Genomic DNA, 18,951 nt, shown 5'->3' with positions numbered 1-18,951 from the left:
ACGACCGACGCAGTGGGACGTTATATATCTAGTCTTTCTGAACAGAATCCCAACAGCCTAAAGACAAATATAGCAATATTTTGAGCAGACATGTCTTGAGCGACTGCCCTAGACTCGATATGGCTCTCCAGTTCACATCAGAGCTGCTGGTTATAGGAGTTGAGAGATTGTTTGACTCACCGACAGTGTAAAGCACGACTGAGTTGCACTTTTATAAGTCTATATTCCCAACAATTAATCACTGATCACCAGTTTTCCCAAATGACCAATCCTGGATCAGCATTATTCCTAGTGACCAATCACCAATCCCCAATTTCTCCAATGACCAATCAATGATCACCATTGTTATGACTAATCACCAATCACTGTTGTTCCCTGGAACAATGATCACATTATTTCCCAGTGACCAATCAATGATCACTATTGTTTCCAACAACCTTTTCGTTGACTGCTATAATTTGCAATGACCAATCAGGGATCGCTATGATGTTCTCAGTGATCACAACTGTTACCGAAGACCGGTCTGTCCGTCTCCTCACCATTTTTCCCAGTAACCAATAGCTATTTAGCGAAAGTTGTTCTTTGTTTTAGTAATATTTACAATAACAAACACGAGTTCTTCTAATCTATAACTGTAAATACATAAATCGTTTGATGTGCCATGACCAAAGACGAAAAAAAAAACAACAACAACATTTTATTAAACCATAACGTTGAACTTATGTGTGGTGACATCATCTGTATTAAACTTCCATTGAAAAGAGCTGGAGAGACTGGTTATGTGTTTTTTTTTTTCTCTTTATTTCTTTTTAGTTACCAGGAACTAAGTAACAGTTCAGTTTTTTTTAAAAACGAAAGTGATAGTGTAGATTTGATAAATGTGAAAATGTCCACATGTCACGTTAAAAAGCATTTTTTTTCATGCCATAAATGCACATGCTACAGTGTGCAGTTTATTCTATGATTGTAGAAGCATAAAACATTGAACTTTCTCTACACTCCCATTCATTAAAGCTACCGCCTTTACCTCGATAAGCATGACTAGCAATAAAGCTTGAAAACACACACACACACACACACACACACACACACACACACACACACACCGACGTGTAACTTGAGTTTAGCGCGACCAGGCGACCAAATTGGCGCTTCCAGGCTCACTCCACTGCGCATGCGCTCAAAACAAACGCGCCAAATTTAGCGGGAGGGAACGGGGAGGCCGTGCCAGAGCTTTGTCTGATGGATGGATGGTGTGTTTACAGTCTGGCTCACTCCCCCTTAATGTGAGCTTAATGTCAGTCCACTTCCTTGTCATAGCGGAGACCAGGAGCTTATAGCGAGCACGCCAGCGCGTATACACACGTATACACACACACACACACACACACACACACACGCGCGCGCGCGCACTGAGCGCATTAAACTCCTTTCATCGCACCTTCCATCACACGGGATGGCGAGGCGACCGAGACACAGGTAGGCATGCATTTCTATTTTTTTGCTTTAAATGCACTTTTGCACTTTCCGCATAATGCCGGATGGACGCATTCTGCTGCTGCTGCTGTTGTGTGTATGTGTGTGTAACAATATAACAATAATACATACGTATCTATACATAAATATACAAAATAAGCGCACGCGTAAAAATGCCGCGTTCTTTCGCTTATTTGCGCGAGAGATTTTGATACGTTGTAACGACAGATCGTTCCCTTTTTCGCTTTAACGTCACGTGTGCTATAAGCTCCGTGAACTGCACGTGAAGAGTAAACGCTACGTGAGGATATTTACTACAGGCTCGCGCAAGAACAGGTGGCTCTGCGGGCAGGTGAGTGTGTGAGTGAGTGCCAGCGCGAGCGCCGGTGGTCGCGCTCTCATTTAAATGTTCATTCATTCGCTGCGCGTGCGGGTCCGTCGGTCAGTCAGGGTTAAGTTGTGGCTGAGGATGAGGTTGATGCAGATGGGAAATTACTTTAAGAGATACGTTGCTTGTGTACAACGAGATATCTTGACGTATACCTGCTGCGTTTAAGCCTCCATCTAATCTGACCTTAAACTGAACCCAGGTGTGGGTTTAAATCGGTTAATCTCGATTTTTATTTTAACCGAATTTTAATTCAGACCTGTTAACATTCAGCTGCAGAAACTTTGTGACTTTTTTTTGCATCACGTGGAAGCTCCTGGATATATCACTGAATTGCTCTCTCTCTCTCTCTCTCTCTCTCTCTCTCTCTCTCTCTCTCTCTCTCTCTCTCTGTCTTTTAATGCAGTGTTTAGAATAATTCTAAGACATTTCTGCGACAAAAAAGGAGCACGATTCGGTGGGTTTATAAAGCGTCAATCGTGTAAAACCCGAGCGCACGCGGAGGAAATACGGGGTCACGCGAGAAACGCCAATGTCAGTGTGGCACGAGCGCACTTGTTTCAACTCACCACTCGATTGCATGGCCAAAAAGAGAGAGAGAGAGAGAGAGAGAGAGAGAGAGAGAGATAACGTGCATTTAATTCAGGCTTTTAAACAAAGTAATTGGCGTTTAAAAAGTATAGAATTTATAAAATATGTATGTGTGTGTATGTACAGTATGTGTATGTGTATGTATATACGTATGTGTGTGTGTATGTAGGCTACTGTATGTGTGTGTGTATATGTATGTATGTGTGTGTGTATGTAGGCTACTGTATGTGTGTGTGTATATATATGTGTGTATGTATGTGTGTGTGTGTGCATGTATGTGCGTGTGTATGTACAGTATGTATATAGTGCAGAATTAGGTGTTTAATCCTTCCACAGTTTGAGTAATATATAAAGTCATATAGTCAGCATTACAACATAGATTCAAGTTTCACATGCGTTTTACACTCATTCCCATCTTCACTTGATGAGAATGAGGTAAAACAGCAATATATAGGAGTTATATATGCTAAAATGAATAGGCAACCCCAAGATCCCCTTTTACTTTCTTTTTTTGGCTAATATTCATCACGATATAAAACTCTTGACCTTTCCTTTGTCTTTTATCGCTAAGCCGTAATGATAAGCACGAGGCTTACATAGTGCATAAAGTGTGACACAAAAGCCAGGTGAACACAGGCTTCCACGCATGCCATGCTTTCTTCTGATTGGCCGAGAGCCGGCCAGGTGAGTTAGTTGAGCATGTGGCTGTGACAGGACCCGAGCAGGTCTGAACACGCAGCGGTGGGGTAACAGGGCCGCACCACGTTCGCGTGTATCTGTGGAAACCAAAAACATCAGAACAGGTTTCTCTCAGTCTGCTGGTGCTACAGGTTCAGCCACTTTACTTTTGTTTTGACTGTTATCGCTCAATTTTTCTATTATTCATGACATTATGACTAGGGGGCTGTTTGTAATTCTCTATACGTCATACTCAGTCTCTTTTTTGGTCATATAGTTGACTCATTATACCTCTTTCTTTTGTTTTCTACCTCATCCAAACTTGTATTCCTCCTTTCCCTCACTTCTTCTGCTTTCCTGACCTCCGCTTACACTCACGCTCCTTTTTCTTTACCACTTACCTTCTTTGATTGCTCTTCATCATTCCCTCTCCTCCCTCCCTCCTTTCTTCCTTACTCTCTCTCCCACTTTCTCTTTTCCTACAGTGTTTACAGCAGCGATGAAGACGATGACGATGTGGAGATTTATGATCATGATTATGATGCACCGTTAGCCAAAACGGGAAAACGGCACCTCGGCAAAACACGATGGACACGTGAAGAGGTACACAGAAGCACCTTTAAAATGCTAAACCGTGCTTTTTTTTTTTAAAAAAATCACATAAATATAATAGGATTTGCAAAATAAATATAGTGAGCAGTCTAGAGAAATCTTGATCTGCATTATTTTCAGTCCTTCTCTACTCCTGAGTAATATTTGGCTTGTTCTCGACAGGATGAGAAGTTGAAAAGACTGGTGGAACATCACGGCTCAGAAGATTGGAAAGTCATTGCCAGCTTTTTGCCTGTACGTTTGTTTGTGTGTGTGTGTGTGTTTTGGGACTTAGAGGGGGGTCAGGCTAGGTGAGGTGTGTTAGATATAAGTATTTGCATGTGAATGGCTAGAAGCTTCAGGTAGTATAGATGACACAATTTGCATATTTGGGTATTCCTTTTAGATTTGGGTGAGTGCCAAGTAGGGTGGGGAAATTGCTTTGTTTCAGAATCCAATGTGCACCTGCTGACACACACACACACACACACACACACGAACACACGTAGTGGCAACTTGTTTTATTTTAGAAACCGATCTGCATTGTATAAATCACTGTAAATGAGAATAAGAAAGTGGGGTGGTTTCATTTCTGAAGCATTTGTAGGGGAATCCACACACAAAGCCATCTCAGCAGTCTAACACCTTCAGTAATTCATGCTCCAAAACACCAACCACATGATAACTTACATCCTCTTAGCATATTACACAGCACAAACAGAGCAGTGTTCATAATCTTACACCGACCTTTGCTTATTCACACCAGCAACATCCTGTCAGTGATATTTACAGACTTAGTTACACTCCATACTGCATGTGCGATTACACATTCTTAATCTCAAAACCATTCTTGCTAATTACAGAACCGCACAGATGTCCAGTGTCAGCACCGCTGGCAGAAAGTCCTCAACCCAGAGCTCATTAAAGGACCCTGGACCAAAGAAGAAGACCAGAGGGTATGTGCATTGCCTGAACACAATGAACGTGACAACCTTACACCTTATATGCACGGTGTGAACATGCCTGAAAGAGCTCCATAGAGCTGCTGAGTGGAACTAATGATTAACTGTACGGAGCACGGAGCAGGTGTTTAACTTTATGGCCTGACGAAAGTCATTGGCAGGTGGATATTACAGATATTTAGTTAAATACCACTATCTGTGTGTAGCCTTAACACTTGCGCAATTCAAGTTCCCCTTGTGTGATTGTGTGTGTGTTTGTATTGGCCTCCCTGCTGGCTCCATCTTTCCTTCCTCTACTAATACAACTCTCTTCCTGTCCATTTCAGGTGATCGAGCTGGTGCAGAAGTACGGTCCAAAACGCTGGTCAGTGATAGCGAAGCACTTAAAGGGGCGTATCGGCAAGCAGTGCCGTGAACGCTGGCATAATCACTTAAACCCGGAGGTAAAGAAGACATCCTGGACAGAGGAGGAAGATCGCATCATCTATCAGGCCCACGAGAAACTCGGCAACCGCTGGGCCGAGATCGCCAAACTGCTGCCGGGCAGGTTAGAGGAATCAAACACAACACATCTGGAACAAAAACTACCATCAGTAAATTAAATTGAACTTTCACGATAAAGCTGGACGATGTGATAATTCTGCCTTGTTACTCTTCTGTACAAAATCCGTTTGTATTCTCTACTCTCTCTGCCTGTTTATACATCCGTCTAATAATCCTCCTCCCATCCCCAGAACTGATAACGCCATAAAGAACCACTGGAACTCTACGATGCGCCGTAAAGTGGAACAGGAAGGCTATCTGCAGCACACATCTAAAGTCAGCTCATCACAAATAACCAGCGGATACACGAAACCGTCCCACCTGCTCAACTACAGCCACACTCCAACCAGCAGCTCCATGCCAGCCAGCCCCATCACTAACCAGTACCCGTACTACATCTCCGACCCACAACGGGTACGTTTTAACCGTTCCGTTCGTCGCTCATCGAAGAATAACGAACTTGATGAGATTATATCGCTATACATTACGCGTTATCATTTAATAACATTTAAAATCTGTGTAAAAAACGAATTCATTGTTATATAGAGTGCTTAATTAGATGTTCCTAATAGTGATTAATAAACAATTCTACACCAGACACGTTATTACAGAAAATACACGCAACGCAACGCAACACACGTCTAGCGTTACGATGACTCGGTGACGCAGCAGACTGTCATCATGATGAACGCGTTATCTTGTTTCGTCATCGGTCTTTAGGTGCCGTTTCCATTGGCTCTGCAGCTGAACATTTTTAACATCCCTCAGCACGGCACTGCAGCTATACAGGTAAAATAAATCTCTTTTCTAAACTGATTCCAATTTCCTTTTAAAAAGTGTATGTTAGTGCCATAAGACACGAGTCTCCTGTGTCGATAAGTCGGCTCGTCTCGTTTCCTCAGAAACACTATAACGAAGAAGATCCAGAGAAAGAGAAGAGAGTGAAGGAGATTGAGATGCTTCTGATGTCGACAGAGAATGAGCTGAAAGGACAGCAAGCACTACCCGTGAGTGTGTGTGTGTGTGTGTGTGTGTGTGTGTGAATAATTGGAGGAAGCATCTGGGGGTCTATTTCACATTCTAACTGCTTGGCTAAGTGATGCAACGTGTCCTTATCACACCACAAACTCTGTTCAGCTCCTTGTGCAACACAGATCCCCCCCTCCACCCCTCCCAAGCACATCATTCAACAAGCCAAGTTCCCTTTCTCTCTCCTCTCTTCCTCCATAATTTACTCTCTCTTTCACTCTCTTCGCTCTCTTACAGATCTCCATGGCCAGTTACACATGGGGTCGCGGCTCTTTGACCGACTCCTCTGTAGGCGTGGCTGTCTCCGTCCCAGCCCCGCCCTTGGAGCAGGGCTGCCTACCAGAGGAGAGCGCTCACGGCAACACAAACAGCCCACACAGTAGCAGCGGCACGAACGGCGGCAGCAGCGCAGGCAACAGCGGAGTCCTGGCAGCCTTACCAGAGTTCATGGACGCCATCGACTCTGTAAGAAAACGAACATAACTCTGACTAACTGATGTGCGAGTGTTTCACCGCCTGGACGAGCTTAGAGTCAGACACGTTCAAAAGTACAATATGCGTCCGCATGCGTATAAAACAGTTTATCGGTGTGTCCTGAGGAAAATATTACATTCTAAAATAATAGTAGAATATCAGTGGGCTAAATAATTCCACTCTTCATAATCCTAATCTTCTCAGAACGTCTCAGCGTTGGAGGACAAGATCCGCAATAGGAGTTTGACTAAAGCGCATAAGGCTGCAAGCTCGAACGGCGACGACGTCGGCTTCTTGACGTCCGCTTGCTCCACGCCTAAGCGTTCTGACACGAGCAGCCTGCCCTTTTCTCCCTCTCAGGTACCATCGAGAGACCCGAGTCATCGGTAGTGCTAGAATCAGTCTAGTAGTCCTCCGCTTGAACAAATCACCTGCTTGTGAATCCCACTTTGATCACGTGACTCCTGTTACCCTAATCAAGCAGCAGTCCCGTTCAGACGACTGCACGCGTCATCGATCAATCCTTGTACCTTGATGATTTTTTCATTAGCTTATCTCTAAAGCCTCGAGATGTCTCTCTTTCGTCTCTCACTTTCAACAGGACTGAACCGGTTTTCATTCCCCAAATACTGTATCACTATCTACGAATCTTGAAATCGTGACTGCAAAACTGGCTAAAGTTAAGAAACGTATCCTTCCAGCAGTCTGTTTCTCGCTCAGATGCTTACATTTGAATAATTAGTTTCTTCATAAGTACGATCTGTTGAATCGTCTATTTGGAAAATTGACACGAAACTCAAGAACATTTTCTTGTCCTTTCGCATTCAGCCTACAAACCATTATGAGCAGAGATCAGATCATATAATGGGTTTTGAATTCCTACATGAGATGGGGAAATTAGCAAAGCTTCTTTTTTTCACATCTTCTTTCATAACTTGCATGCACCTCTCTAAAACACAGCTGCATTTTCTGGAGTGTATTCTGCGGCTGTTTGTTCCTTTACACACTCGAGAGCAGGTGTGTGATGAAGTGTGTCTGACAGTCTTGACCTTTTTTTTTTTTTTCTTCTTCTTTTTTTCTTTTCTTTATTTTTTGCAGTTCTTAAACGCTTCTGTGAGTCCAGACTCGGACAGTCAGAGTCTACCCGTCTCACCCTCGGCCGTGTGCTCCCAGAAGCCGCTGCAGCCCGACCTCTCGCTCCACCACCAGAAGGAGAATGATATGTAAGTTTCTGTTTTTACTGCATACACACACTTCACTCTATCTTTCACTCTACACCGAGACGATCTGATCGGTAGAACGAAAACAGACGCACCTTATTTAATATCTACGTAATATACTGTACGGCGACAAAATCCTGATAAAGCGATACGCACTCACGGAACCGCAACTATTTCAATGCAACTTATTTATTTATTTATTTATTTATTTATTTTTTGTCAGGTTCAGGACTCCGAATTTAAGGCGCTCCATCATGGAGTGTTCTCCTCGGACGCCTACTCCGTTCAAAACAGCACTGACCCTGCAGGACACCAAATACGGGCCGCTGAAAAGGGTGAGATTTTGTGTAGACGCGTGCGTGTGTGTGTGTGTGTGTGTGTGTTTGAAAATCTATTTGTTATGCACACGTGTTATAGCGTTTTAATATTAACGTGTGCGCCGCGTTCAGGCTCACAGCCCTCCTGTAGACGCGGTAGTCGGCGGAATTAAGCAGGAGCCTCAGGAATGTGAAGTGAGCGTCGGAGGAGCACATAATGAGCAGCTTCCACTCAAGAAGATTAAACAAGAGGTGAGTCAATACCTCGATCTACCTTTATATCTTTTATTACGCGTTATGTCATATAAAGTGCAGTGAATTTAGACTAGAACAAAGTGTAGGTAGAGTTAACAGTGAGTGTGTGTGAATTGTGCTTTAGGTTGAACCGACTTGTCTGCAGTGGGAAGGACAGAATCTTCATGCACAGCTTTTTTCTTCAAGTGGCCCCACACACAATATGCCGGTGAGCGACCTTATGTTTTTTTCGCCTTAGCGTGGGCTGTAAAAATGTATCGATATCGCAATAAGTTTCGCAAACACGCTTCTCGGAGAAGACGTGCATGCCGTAGCGTTTTTATTACATCGACTCAGTTATCACTCGAATAAAGTCTATAAGACTAAAACCTAAATTCACGTATTTAAAAAAAAAAATCTTCGCCTCCAAGTGACCCCCAAGTTAAAGCTCGACGTTATGACGAGGTTACGAGACGATATCGTTAAAACTGCTCGAACATCCAGTCCTACGTTTCACCTCTGTCCTTTGTTTGAACTTAGATAAAATACAAAAACAAACTTCTGCCTGTTCATCTGTGGTTTATTTATGAGGTAATATTTGACCTCTGTGTTGTGGTCTGTGTAATGTCTCTTTGCAGGACCTGCTGACGAGCTCACTGCTGATGCTGCCCGGGTCGGAGAAGAGCGAGGACGCTCATAAAGCCGCCCAGATGCCCCGCAGGACCCTGGCGAGTCCGGTGCAGGTAAGACGGCGTACGCTTTCTCGTACACGATACGTTCTTCTAACTATTTAACTGCTTGTGTATTAAAGCAAAACAGAAACAAAGTGTATGTGTTAAAATATATAAATTAAAATAAAGTTCAAAAGATCTGGACAAAATTTTGATCTATTGGAATCTAAAGGTAAAAAAAAACGTTTACTTGAAGCTGCGAATCCAGGTGTTGTGTTACTGTACACCATAAAACGTCATAAAACGATGACACTTATCATGTTCTTTTTTGCTTCTTTCCTGGCTTCCTCCACCTCAGCACGTGGGCACATGGGAGCAGGTGCTTTGTGGGAAGACCGAGGACCAGCTTCTGCCCTCGGAGACGCCACACAAATACCTCAACAACTTCTGCCCCCGCACGCTGGTCAGGTAGGAGACACGCGGGGAGTGTCGAGGCGCGAGGTCAAGAGACCGAAGACAATCATTCTACAATAATGGAAAGAGAAAAAAACACTCCATGGCCGCTCCTTAGGCGGGGTTGAGTCATTGTGGTACATGATTTGGGAGAGGCGTAGAGCCATTCATTTGACTGCACAACCATCAATTAAGTTGTGCTTTTCCGTGTTGGATGTCAGCCAACCAAAGAAAACGAAACTGGTTTTGTTTTATGTTTGTTTTTTCTACTTTTTCTATTCTGTTTGTCGTCTTTTATATTTGAATAATATTGTATTATATATTTTGTATTATACGTGGGAAAATGAACTGTCTATGAGGGCTCTAATTGTATGGATTTTAATATAAATAACAATTTGTAATAATTTATTATTTTGTATTAAGAATAATTAAAACTATGACGGGCGCATTTGTCAGTGTTGGATCCCAGTATTCGAGCATCCTGCTAATTTTATTTAGTCTACCGTGCTTTAACTGTAAGGAGCGTGTTTCCTTCGAGCATTACCATGATTTACACACCTGTAGCCCAGCAGTGCTGCCTCACAAATCACGCAAAGATGTTTAAGTAACCCAAAGCACTGATAGTGCCTCATAGTTCACATTGCCAAGTTCGGAAATAACGCGTGTCCTTTAACGAGGCACTCGTCATTTCAAAGTGTTACCATTTCAAAATTGAAAAGAAACAAAAAAAAAAAAAAAAACAAGTAAAAAAACGCCCAGGATTCGATTCGCATCCTGTTAGCACTATCTTAAACTCGATCAACAAAAGCTAGAAAAGCAAAATTTCAATTGAACAAAATAAGTGTTGTTTTTTTTTTTACAATTTTCTACCAAGCTAAAAAGCAAACAAACAAAAAAACCCCCCCACAAATAAAAGGTTTACCAAGCGTGCTTTCATATCAAAGGCCTCAGTGACAAAAAAAAGAGCTTTTGATTTGATGAGACATTTCTTTACACTTAATTTCATATTTCATAACACTGTTTTTTTTTAATACTCCAGCATGTTGACGGTATTTTACGAACACTGAATTTTTGTTTCTGAATAACTGTGCCTTTTCTTTGTGATACTATTATATGCTTTTTATACCAAGACTATTGTGGCCAATCAAAAATATTTAGCGGTAACGTTTTTTGTTATTTGCTGCCTTTTTTTGTATTAGCGGAAAGTACAAACACTTTTTTTTTATATACATGAGACATTTTCTACACGTTTTTTTTAATGTGTCTTTTTTTTAAAAACTGCCATGTGAATAAAGTGTGTTTTTGGAACTTTCTGTGGTTTTCTGTGTTATTTTGTAAGGTGACAAAAAAACGTTTTGCGTCCACTTCGCCTCTTCTGAGTGAATTACAATGTTATTTTATGAATATTCTTGTACTTTTATAGAAGCCTCTTTATTTCTGAATTTTCCAACATTTTTTAATTTAAAAAAAAAAATTTTTCTTTATGAATTTTTAAAACTTACGCCGTATTTAAATGTCGAGTCGACGTATTTAATATTCAAAACATATTCGTGCCGATGTTTTTTTTTCTTCCTTCAATAAAATTGCGCTTAGATTTAAATTTCTCTTTTCTTTTTAGTTTAAACTCTCCAAAGGGACTCTTCGATTCAGTTTATAATGAATAGCTCAATTATTTCAAAGTTTTCACTAATTAGAGGAATGAAAAAATTGGGGGGAAATAAACGTGGCCACCAATTAATAAAAAAAAAAAAACAATCACACTATTAATTAAATTTAAATGGACCGCCTGTATGTATTTATGTGTGTAGATTAGATACAAGAGGAATTTGAACTTACTGTTAATTATACATTGAGATTTTCTTTATTCCTGACTCAGCATGTCTACCAAAATCTCTGTTTATCCTTTTCTCATGCTCCAAGGCCACTAACAACAAAGTAAAGCTATAACGCAGAGTTGCCAGATTGTACTAGAGAAGTGTTAAGAAGTGCTTTTGATGCAGATAACCCACTTGTTCCTGTTCACACTGTATGTAGGCCAGGTATGAGTAAAGTAGGGGAAAGAGCAAGGTGTCTGGAGTATTCAAATAAAACAGAGCGGTTCACGCTGATAGAGTGATCAGAGGCGGCTGATAATGGCACGTTCAGGAGAAGTCGGGTGTGAACGGGAAAAGCTCATGCGTACTGATTAATAAACGATCTAATCCGCTACTGCAATACGTAAACTCCTCCGGCTACTGCACATGCAAATGCCTTTAACTGTATTGCCTCAGGCTCTGCGGTATTTTCCCCTCATCAAGGGCTACTGCGGCTCGCCGGGGCATCCGGACTCAAACTGCTGAGACAACATTTGCGCAGGAATAATCGTAATAATATCATCAGTCACAAGGGTCATCAGTCACCTTGTCAACTTGTCAAAGAAAAAGATTACTTTTTTTTTAGAATAAGATACTGCACGCCGTGTAGAAACAACGGGCACTTTATTAGGAACGCCTGTACACCGGATCGCTAATGCGAGTATCCAAGAAGCCGATGGTTTCGCGTTAAATCCTACAGACACGGGTCAGTGTTTGATTTGAGCATTTCTGGTTTTAGGATTGTGATGCTCATTGCATTTCTGTTCCCCTGTGAGAGTTAAGGGTGATTGTTTTTGTTACCACGGCCTTCTTGTCACCCCAAACCAGACCAGCTATTCACCTCTGACCTCTCTCGTCAACGAGGGATTAAAACCTGGATGGTTTTATGTTTGAAGATGCCTTGAGAATAATGTAATGACAATCAATATTATTGGTGAAAAATGGATTACTATAAAAAGCAGTGGACAGTAAAAGAAAGGAAAAATCAATCAATCGTTCCATCGATCAATCAAGCAATTAATATTCATGTGTCGGAATGTCGTGTTTAAAACCGACTCAAAAAAAATAAAAAAAAATTAAAAAATACCCGGAGAGAATAACCGGAGTGCTGCTTGATCTAAACATCTCAGAGGACTTGGCATCTACTACAATCAGATCTCACTTGCTTCTGTTATTGTATTATTTTTTAATTAATTAATTAATTAATTTATTTATTTAATATTCTCCCATGGGGGCACGGTGGCTTAGTGGTTAGCACGTTCGCCTCACACCTCCAGGGTCGGGGTTCGATTCCCGCCTCCACCTTGTGTGTGTGGAGTTTGCATGTTCTCCCCGTGCCTCGGGGGTTTCCTCCGGGTACTCCGGTTTCCTCCCCCGGTCCAAAGACATGCATGGTAGGTTGATTGGCATCTCTGGAAAAATTGTCCCTAGTGTGTGATTGCGTGAGTGAATGAGTGTGTGTGTGTGCCCTGCGATGGGTTGGCACTCCGTCCGGGGTGTATCCTGCCTTGATGCCCGATGACGCTTGAGATAGGCACAGGCTCCGACCGTGACCCGAGGTAGTTCGGATAAGCGGTAGAAGATGAATGAATATTCTCCCTTTGCCTTTCTTGGACAACATTAAAAATAATTTAAGTGAGGAAAAAAGAAAATTGAAGGTACAAGACCAAATTCATTGGTTCTGAAAGGAATGAGGTGTTCTCATTTGGAAAATCTCCAAATTTCAAACCCCGCCCTCAATTTTAACCTTAACCTTAAACTTGCAACTTTTAATAGAATTTGAGTCGGAGTTTGTTGCTATTTTGCCAGCATGGAGCCATACAGATGTTAACTGCAGGACACTGACAGATGCTTGTCGCCCCTTGCCTTCTTATTGGTGTGTGTGTTTGTACAGTAGCGCTACTGAATTCTCCATGTGTTTGCTCAGATGTTTTTCTCTAACAGCAGCGCTAGCGGTGTCAGTAGTTTTGGGTTTCAAATCACAGGTTTATATTAATGAGCCCGATTTAATACGTTGTTGTTTCTATGGTAACAACCATGAGCAAAGACAAAGATTGTTGACACGGTGAAGTTTTTTTTTTCTGTCTTATTATCTCTGAAGCTGTGAAGCTGCTGTAACATACGTGATAACAAGACTTCTGAAAGTTTCACGACGTTCAAGTGACGATAAATAGATTGCGGTGTGTGTGAGATTATGTAATAAAATGTTGTAACGGTTGGTAAATTGTGTTGCTATATGATATAATAAAACCCAGTAAGATATTACAGGAAATGTATTATATTTAAATGTCGTTATGTTTATATGGTCTGTCACAGGGAAGGATTCTTGTGTAATGACCTTTATTAGTTTTTTTTTTCTAAATAACCCGGCAGCAATTACTGAATCCTGAAACCGTGAACATTAGGAAAATATAAAGCGTACGTCGAGGAGGTTTCTTTGCAGTACACTTTTTTTGCAGCGCCGTGTCTGAACGTGATGAGGTGTTGCTAGATTACGGTAAGTGGCCCCTTTTAACGTTAAAGGAAACACAAATTTGTCTATGTGTGGGTGTGTGTTAGCTTGTGGGTGAGAATGGATGGTACAGTGAATGTAGGAATTGGTGCTAAGAGAGTTCATGGACGTGTAAGGTCTCTCGAGGATAACTCTCTTCCTGTGTGGCTGTCAGAGGCGAAGGCCTGGCTCAGACCAGGCCCTAAATTTACGGCTGCTCAGCTCTCACATCCCCTCCGATGTGACCACCTGCCTGCTCAACGCTGCCTGTATCACCCGACTCTATAAACACACATACACGCAAATTGTCACGAAGCAGCTTTAAATAAACATGGATGTAGAGTCAGATCGCTGAATCTTTGAAGACACATGAGCGGAAGCAGCGCGTTGGAAAGGAAAAAATTCTGAAACCGGACTCATAAGGAAAGTTGTTCTCAGTGATTATAAATCATATAATAACATATACAGGTGTAGATGGATAAAGACAAACAGTAGTAACAGTAGTGTGTTGAAAGCATTTATTGTCATTTCATACCATATGAAACAATGTTCCTCCAGGACCACAGTGCTAAATAAAACACTGTATGAAAGATAACACAATATTGTGCTCTATAGACAATAAAACCAGTTTTGTATCAGATCACTTATTTATCAGATTTTGCTGAAAACTAAACAAAACGTCTTCTTGCTTGCTACAGAGGTGGAAATGCTGATTTATGCAGAATGTCTGATGGAGTATTAACCTCCCTGGTGGAGCAGATGAGAAACAAACCTCTTTCTTATTCACTTTACAAATAACAATATTTTAATCTCAGCAGCATCAGACACTCTTATGGTCATTGGACATCTGTAAACTGTTTTTTTTTCCCCCGAAATGTCTTGCCATCCTTCCCTCATGTGTGATCCTTTACTTCTGTACGAGACTCCTCACTCCTGATACGACGACAGCTCAGACTACTGAAGTGAAAATACGACAGGATTCCAGAAAGCTGCCCACGTTAATCACTTTGTCATCATTTCTTTTCTGTAATTGTTATGTTTTAAGAAGCCATGTTGGATAACGGTAAACCTAATAAAGCTATTTATGGTTGATCAGAGGATTAAAGAAAAGACAAAGCACGAAGAGAGAAAGAAAGTGAGAGCGAACAGAGCTATTGTTCAGAAAGTTTTGTTACAGTCTCAGCTGTCTTTTTTGAGAGCATCTGTTATCATTTTATGTGTGTGTGTTTGTGATAGAAAGAGAGAGAGAGAGTTATCGCAAGAGAGAGGCAGAGAGAGAGAGAGAGAGAGAGAGAGAGAGAGAGAGAGAGAATATGTATGCTGTGGCTTTGAAACGGAAAGGCCTGTCAAAGAAGAGACATGAGAAGACTTTCAGAATACGCATACAGCCTCTCTGAAGACCTGTACACCTGCTCTCTGTCTGAGAAAAAGCGAGAACAGGACAAAAAAAGAAAGGCAGAATGAGAAAAGAGAGAGAGAGACAGAGAGAGAGAGAATAGGGAGGGAAAAGGGGGAGGGGTGAGATCACCAAGCTTATGTGACACAAAAAACAAAAACACAGGTGCAAAGAGAGAGTTCCCTCCACTTAGTCACACACACACACACACACACACATACACACACGCACCCCATATGTTGACTACTATAAGCTTTAAGCCCTCACACTCACAGCCTTGACATTGGAAACATGGTCTACAGAACATTTCCGATGGTGAATGACATCACTAATGCCTGTCACGCCTCGTCCAATCAGCACCCCGCATCACCCCATACGAGCACTCCATATACACTAACAACCTGCATCTAAAATTACACTTCAGTCAATCTCACCCCTCCTTCTTTCCACTTTTGGCAGGTAATCATGCTATATTTTATGTTGCTTCTAAAAACAGTTGAGGCCTGATAAGAGCAGACGGCTGATCGAAGGCAAGCTCACGTTCAGCAAAAACACCAGATGTTAGACTGGTGGCCTGTTGGCATGTTGTTGAATTGCTTCATTGCTCTTAAGGGCAGAATATTATACCAGCATGTTAAGTGCATAGTGGCAAAGGTATTTAAAACGTACACACCGCCGACGATCCGGATAAGAGCATCTGCTTAGTGGTGTGAAGGTAAATCCGAATAAACAATTCTGACATTCTGGTAGAGATAATAACATCAAAACATTTTCAGAGCTGATGATTACCTTGGAATATTCGGTACTGGAGTGGACTAAATGTAAAGAAAATAAAAAACAAAACCAAATGTGTAAAATTCAATATATTAATAATCAATATCTTATATTTAACTCTATTTATCATTTCTAGATGTCTTACTCCACAGTGGTGGTTAATATGAAGCTCAGATAAAATTAGACACTCAGGACTTTGTAGATTTTAAAGTAAAAAAAACGACAAAAAAACAAGGTCAATTTCTCTCCAGGTGTCGGGCTACCAATTGGAAGGTTGTGAGTTCGATTCCTATGTCCACCAAGCTGCCACTGCTGGGCCCCAGAGCAAGGCCCTTAACCCTCAATTGCTCAGTTGTATAAAAATGAGATAAAATGTAAGTCGCTCTGGATAAGGGTGTCTGCTAAATGCTGGAAATGTAAATATCAAACCCATCTCTGCTCTCTGAGACGCCCCAAGTGCTTGTTCATAAGCATCTAAAATTTCATCTTCATTTGCTAAAATTCCGTGTAAGTTAATCAGAGAGAGGGAAAAACATAGAGTCTATATCAAGCTTTCGATTGGCGATAAAACACTTTATTTGTTTATACTAATGGAAAAGATCTGATTATATATGTGTATATGGTGCACCAATGGAGCAAAGAGACAAGCTGAAACCTTGCTAGATAAGAAGTGAAACAAATGAGTATCTCACCAGTGATACCACTCAGGTATCAGTTATGTCCAGGCAGCTGCATGTCCTGACACACTCAGACACATACACTGATAAGGTCCAGGAGAAGAAGAACATTTAGTAACCATCAAACATCCATAGATCATAGCTCTGTATATGATATACTAATTTATCATATTCATTATAGAGGTCCATTACGGTCATTCACATTGTGGGGAAATGGATAAATAGTATGTGTTTGTTATTTTTGGAACTTTCGATGTGTTAACTGTACTCCTAGTTGTACTGCTAGGCCTGATTGGATATTGATGTTGCTCTACTGTAGTAAACATCATTCATGCAACCATTTGGGGCTAAAATTGCAGCACAGGTACAATAATGGACAACAGTGAAGCTTAGCAACATGCTAGCCAACACTCAATAGCAATTAGCTTAGAAACAAGGTAGACAACAGACAACAGCAAGTAATGTTAGCAACAAACTAGCTAACAGACATCAGCAGGTTAATGTTGGCGACAAGCTAGCCAACAAACAAAAACAAGTAATGATAGCAACAAGCTAACGAACAATCACAATTAGTTTAGCAGCAAACTAGCCAACAGAATTCAGAAAGTTAATATTAGCAACAAGCTAGCCAACAAACAAAAGCTAGTAATGTTAGCAACAAGCTAACAAACAGTCAATCGCAATTAATAGTTTAGCAACAAGCTAGCCAACAGACATCAGCAAGTTAATGTAAGCAACATGCTAACTGACAAACAAAAGCAAGTTAATTTTAGCAACAAACTAGCCAACAAACAAAAGAAAGCAATGTTAGCAGCAAGCCAGCCAACAGACATCAGTTTCACTGGCATGACCATATACATGTATAGTATTTAGCAACAAGCTAGCCAGTGTGCAATAGCAAGCAACATTAGCATACACTAGCCAGCTAATGTTAGTGATAACTGTTGTTGATGATCGCTTTTTCAAAATAGCGATTACTACGGTCGTTATTATAGATTCATCCGGTGGATCTTTCTCTAATGTGACTCACAAAGATTCATTCTCATTTGACATTTCATTAGCTAACATTAGGTTCAGTTCCAGTGAGGTCTGTATATCAGTCTCTTGTGGAAACAAATCTCAAACAACTATTTAAAATAACAATATTACAAGCATATTACTTTTTTTTTTTTTTTTTTTTTACTATTATAATGATGAAGGGGGGCACGGTGGCTTAGTGGTTAGCACGTTCGCCTCACACCTCCAGGGTCGGGGTTCGATTCCCGCCTCCACCTTGTGTGTGTGGAGTTTGCATGTTCTCCCCGTGCCTCGAGGGTTTCCTCCGGGTACTCCGGTCTCCTCCCCCAGTCCAAAGACATGCATGGTAGGTTGATTGGCATCTCTGGAACATTGTCCCTAGTGTGTGATTGCGTGAATGAATGAGAGTGTGTGTGCGCCCTGCGATGGGTTGGCACTCCGTCCAGGGTGTATCCTGCCTTGATGCCCAATGACGGCTGAGATAAGCACAGGCTCCCCGTGACCCGAGGTAGTTCGGATAAGCGGTAGAAGATGAATGAATGAATGAATGAATGAATGAATGAATGAATAATGATGAAGTTGGAGAAATTAAAAAAAAGATACATGATGAGGTTAACATCTCTGTTGTCATAATGAAGACTGAGGAGAAAACAAATGTATGTCGAGGTCACACACTAAATAAACTCTACTCTGTACTCTGGCTCAAGCAGAGCAATTTTGTATGAATTTACATGTCATGGCATGTGAAAGTTATACAGCGTTTTGAAGATCAAGGCAAAGGCCAGACATAGTTCTGCTATGAGTCTGGATTGATGTGACCTCATTGTTAAACATGTTGGTTTTGAATGTGCTTTCAAACACTTTGACTAAGCCATTTTAAATGTGAAGCGGTAACTCCTCAAACATCTCGAGTTGTCATATTAAACCTATATATATATATATATATTTTTTTTATTTTTACTAATGGTGCATTACGCCGATCTTTTACGAACCGCAGATAATTAATCATAACCGATCTATAAATAGCCATTGCAGCACCTGCATTACATCATGTTTCTAGCAGTATTATGTTATTAGAATAAGACACGGGGCTACAAAGTGATGCTAGAAAAGTTC

At 41.2% G+C, this 18,951-nt stretch overlaps 1 protein-coding gene across 2 annotated transcripts; it reads left to right on the top strand.

Moving 5' to 3' along the window:
• The first annotated feature begins 1,212 nt into the window (after window positions 1-1,212).
• myb (v-myb avian myeloblastosis viral oncogene homolog) lies at window positions 1,213-10,936 on the top strand. Of its 2 annotated transcripts, XM_060894267.1 has the most exons (16): window positions 1,213-1,479; window positions 3,619-3,736; window positions 3,908-3,979; window positions 4,588-4,680; window positions 5,013-5,233; window positions 5,421-5,643; window positions 5,950-6,018; window positions 6,132-6,236; window positions 6,496-6,723; window positions 6,937-7,092; window positions 7,831-7,955; window positions 8,176-8,287; window positions 8,402-8,521; window positions 8,649-8,732; window positions 9,142-9,246; window positions 9,533-10,936. In XM_060894267.1, exons 1-16 carry the CDS (start codon window positions 1,457-1,459, stop codon window positions 9,644-9,646), a joined length of 1,968 nt encoding a protein of 655 aa, XP_060750250.1. In that variant the 5' UTR covers window positions 1,213-1,456; the 3' UTR covers window positions 9,647-10,936. The 2 variants fall into 2 exon arrangements, with proteins under 2 accessions (XP_060750250.1, XP_060750251.1); XM_060894268.1 differs by lacking the exon at window positions 6,937-7,092 and having other exon boundaries at window positions 1,216-1,479.
• Window positions 10,937-18,951: the final 8,015 nt, after the last annotated feature.

Source organism: Tachysurus vachellii, chromosome 19 (assembly GCF_030014155.1).
Source record: "Tachysurus vachellii isolate PV-2020 chromosome 19, HZAU_Pvac_v1, whole genome shotgun sequence".
NCBI classification, from domain to species: Eukaryota; Metazoa; Chordata; class Actinopteri; order Siluriformes; family Bagridae; genus Tachysurus; species Tachysurus vachellii.
This window is presented reverse-complemented; position numbering and strand designations above follow the sequence as displayed.

Excerpts from the sequence above, each read along its gene's own strand:
- myb (XM_060894267.1), top strand. The coding sequence starts at position 1,457 with ATGGCGAGGCGACCGAGACACAG. Across the intron at positions 4,681-5,012 it reads CCAAAGAAGAAGACCAGAGG|GTGATCGAGCTGGTGCAGAA; the intron begins GTATGTGCATTG and ends TGTCCATTTCAG. Across the intron at positions 8,522-8,648 it reads TCAAGAAGATTAAACAAGAG|GTTGAACCGACTTGTCTGCA; the intron begins GTGAGTCAATAC and ends ATTGTGCTTTAG.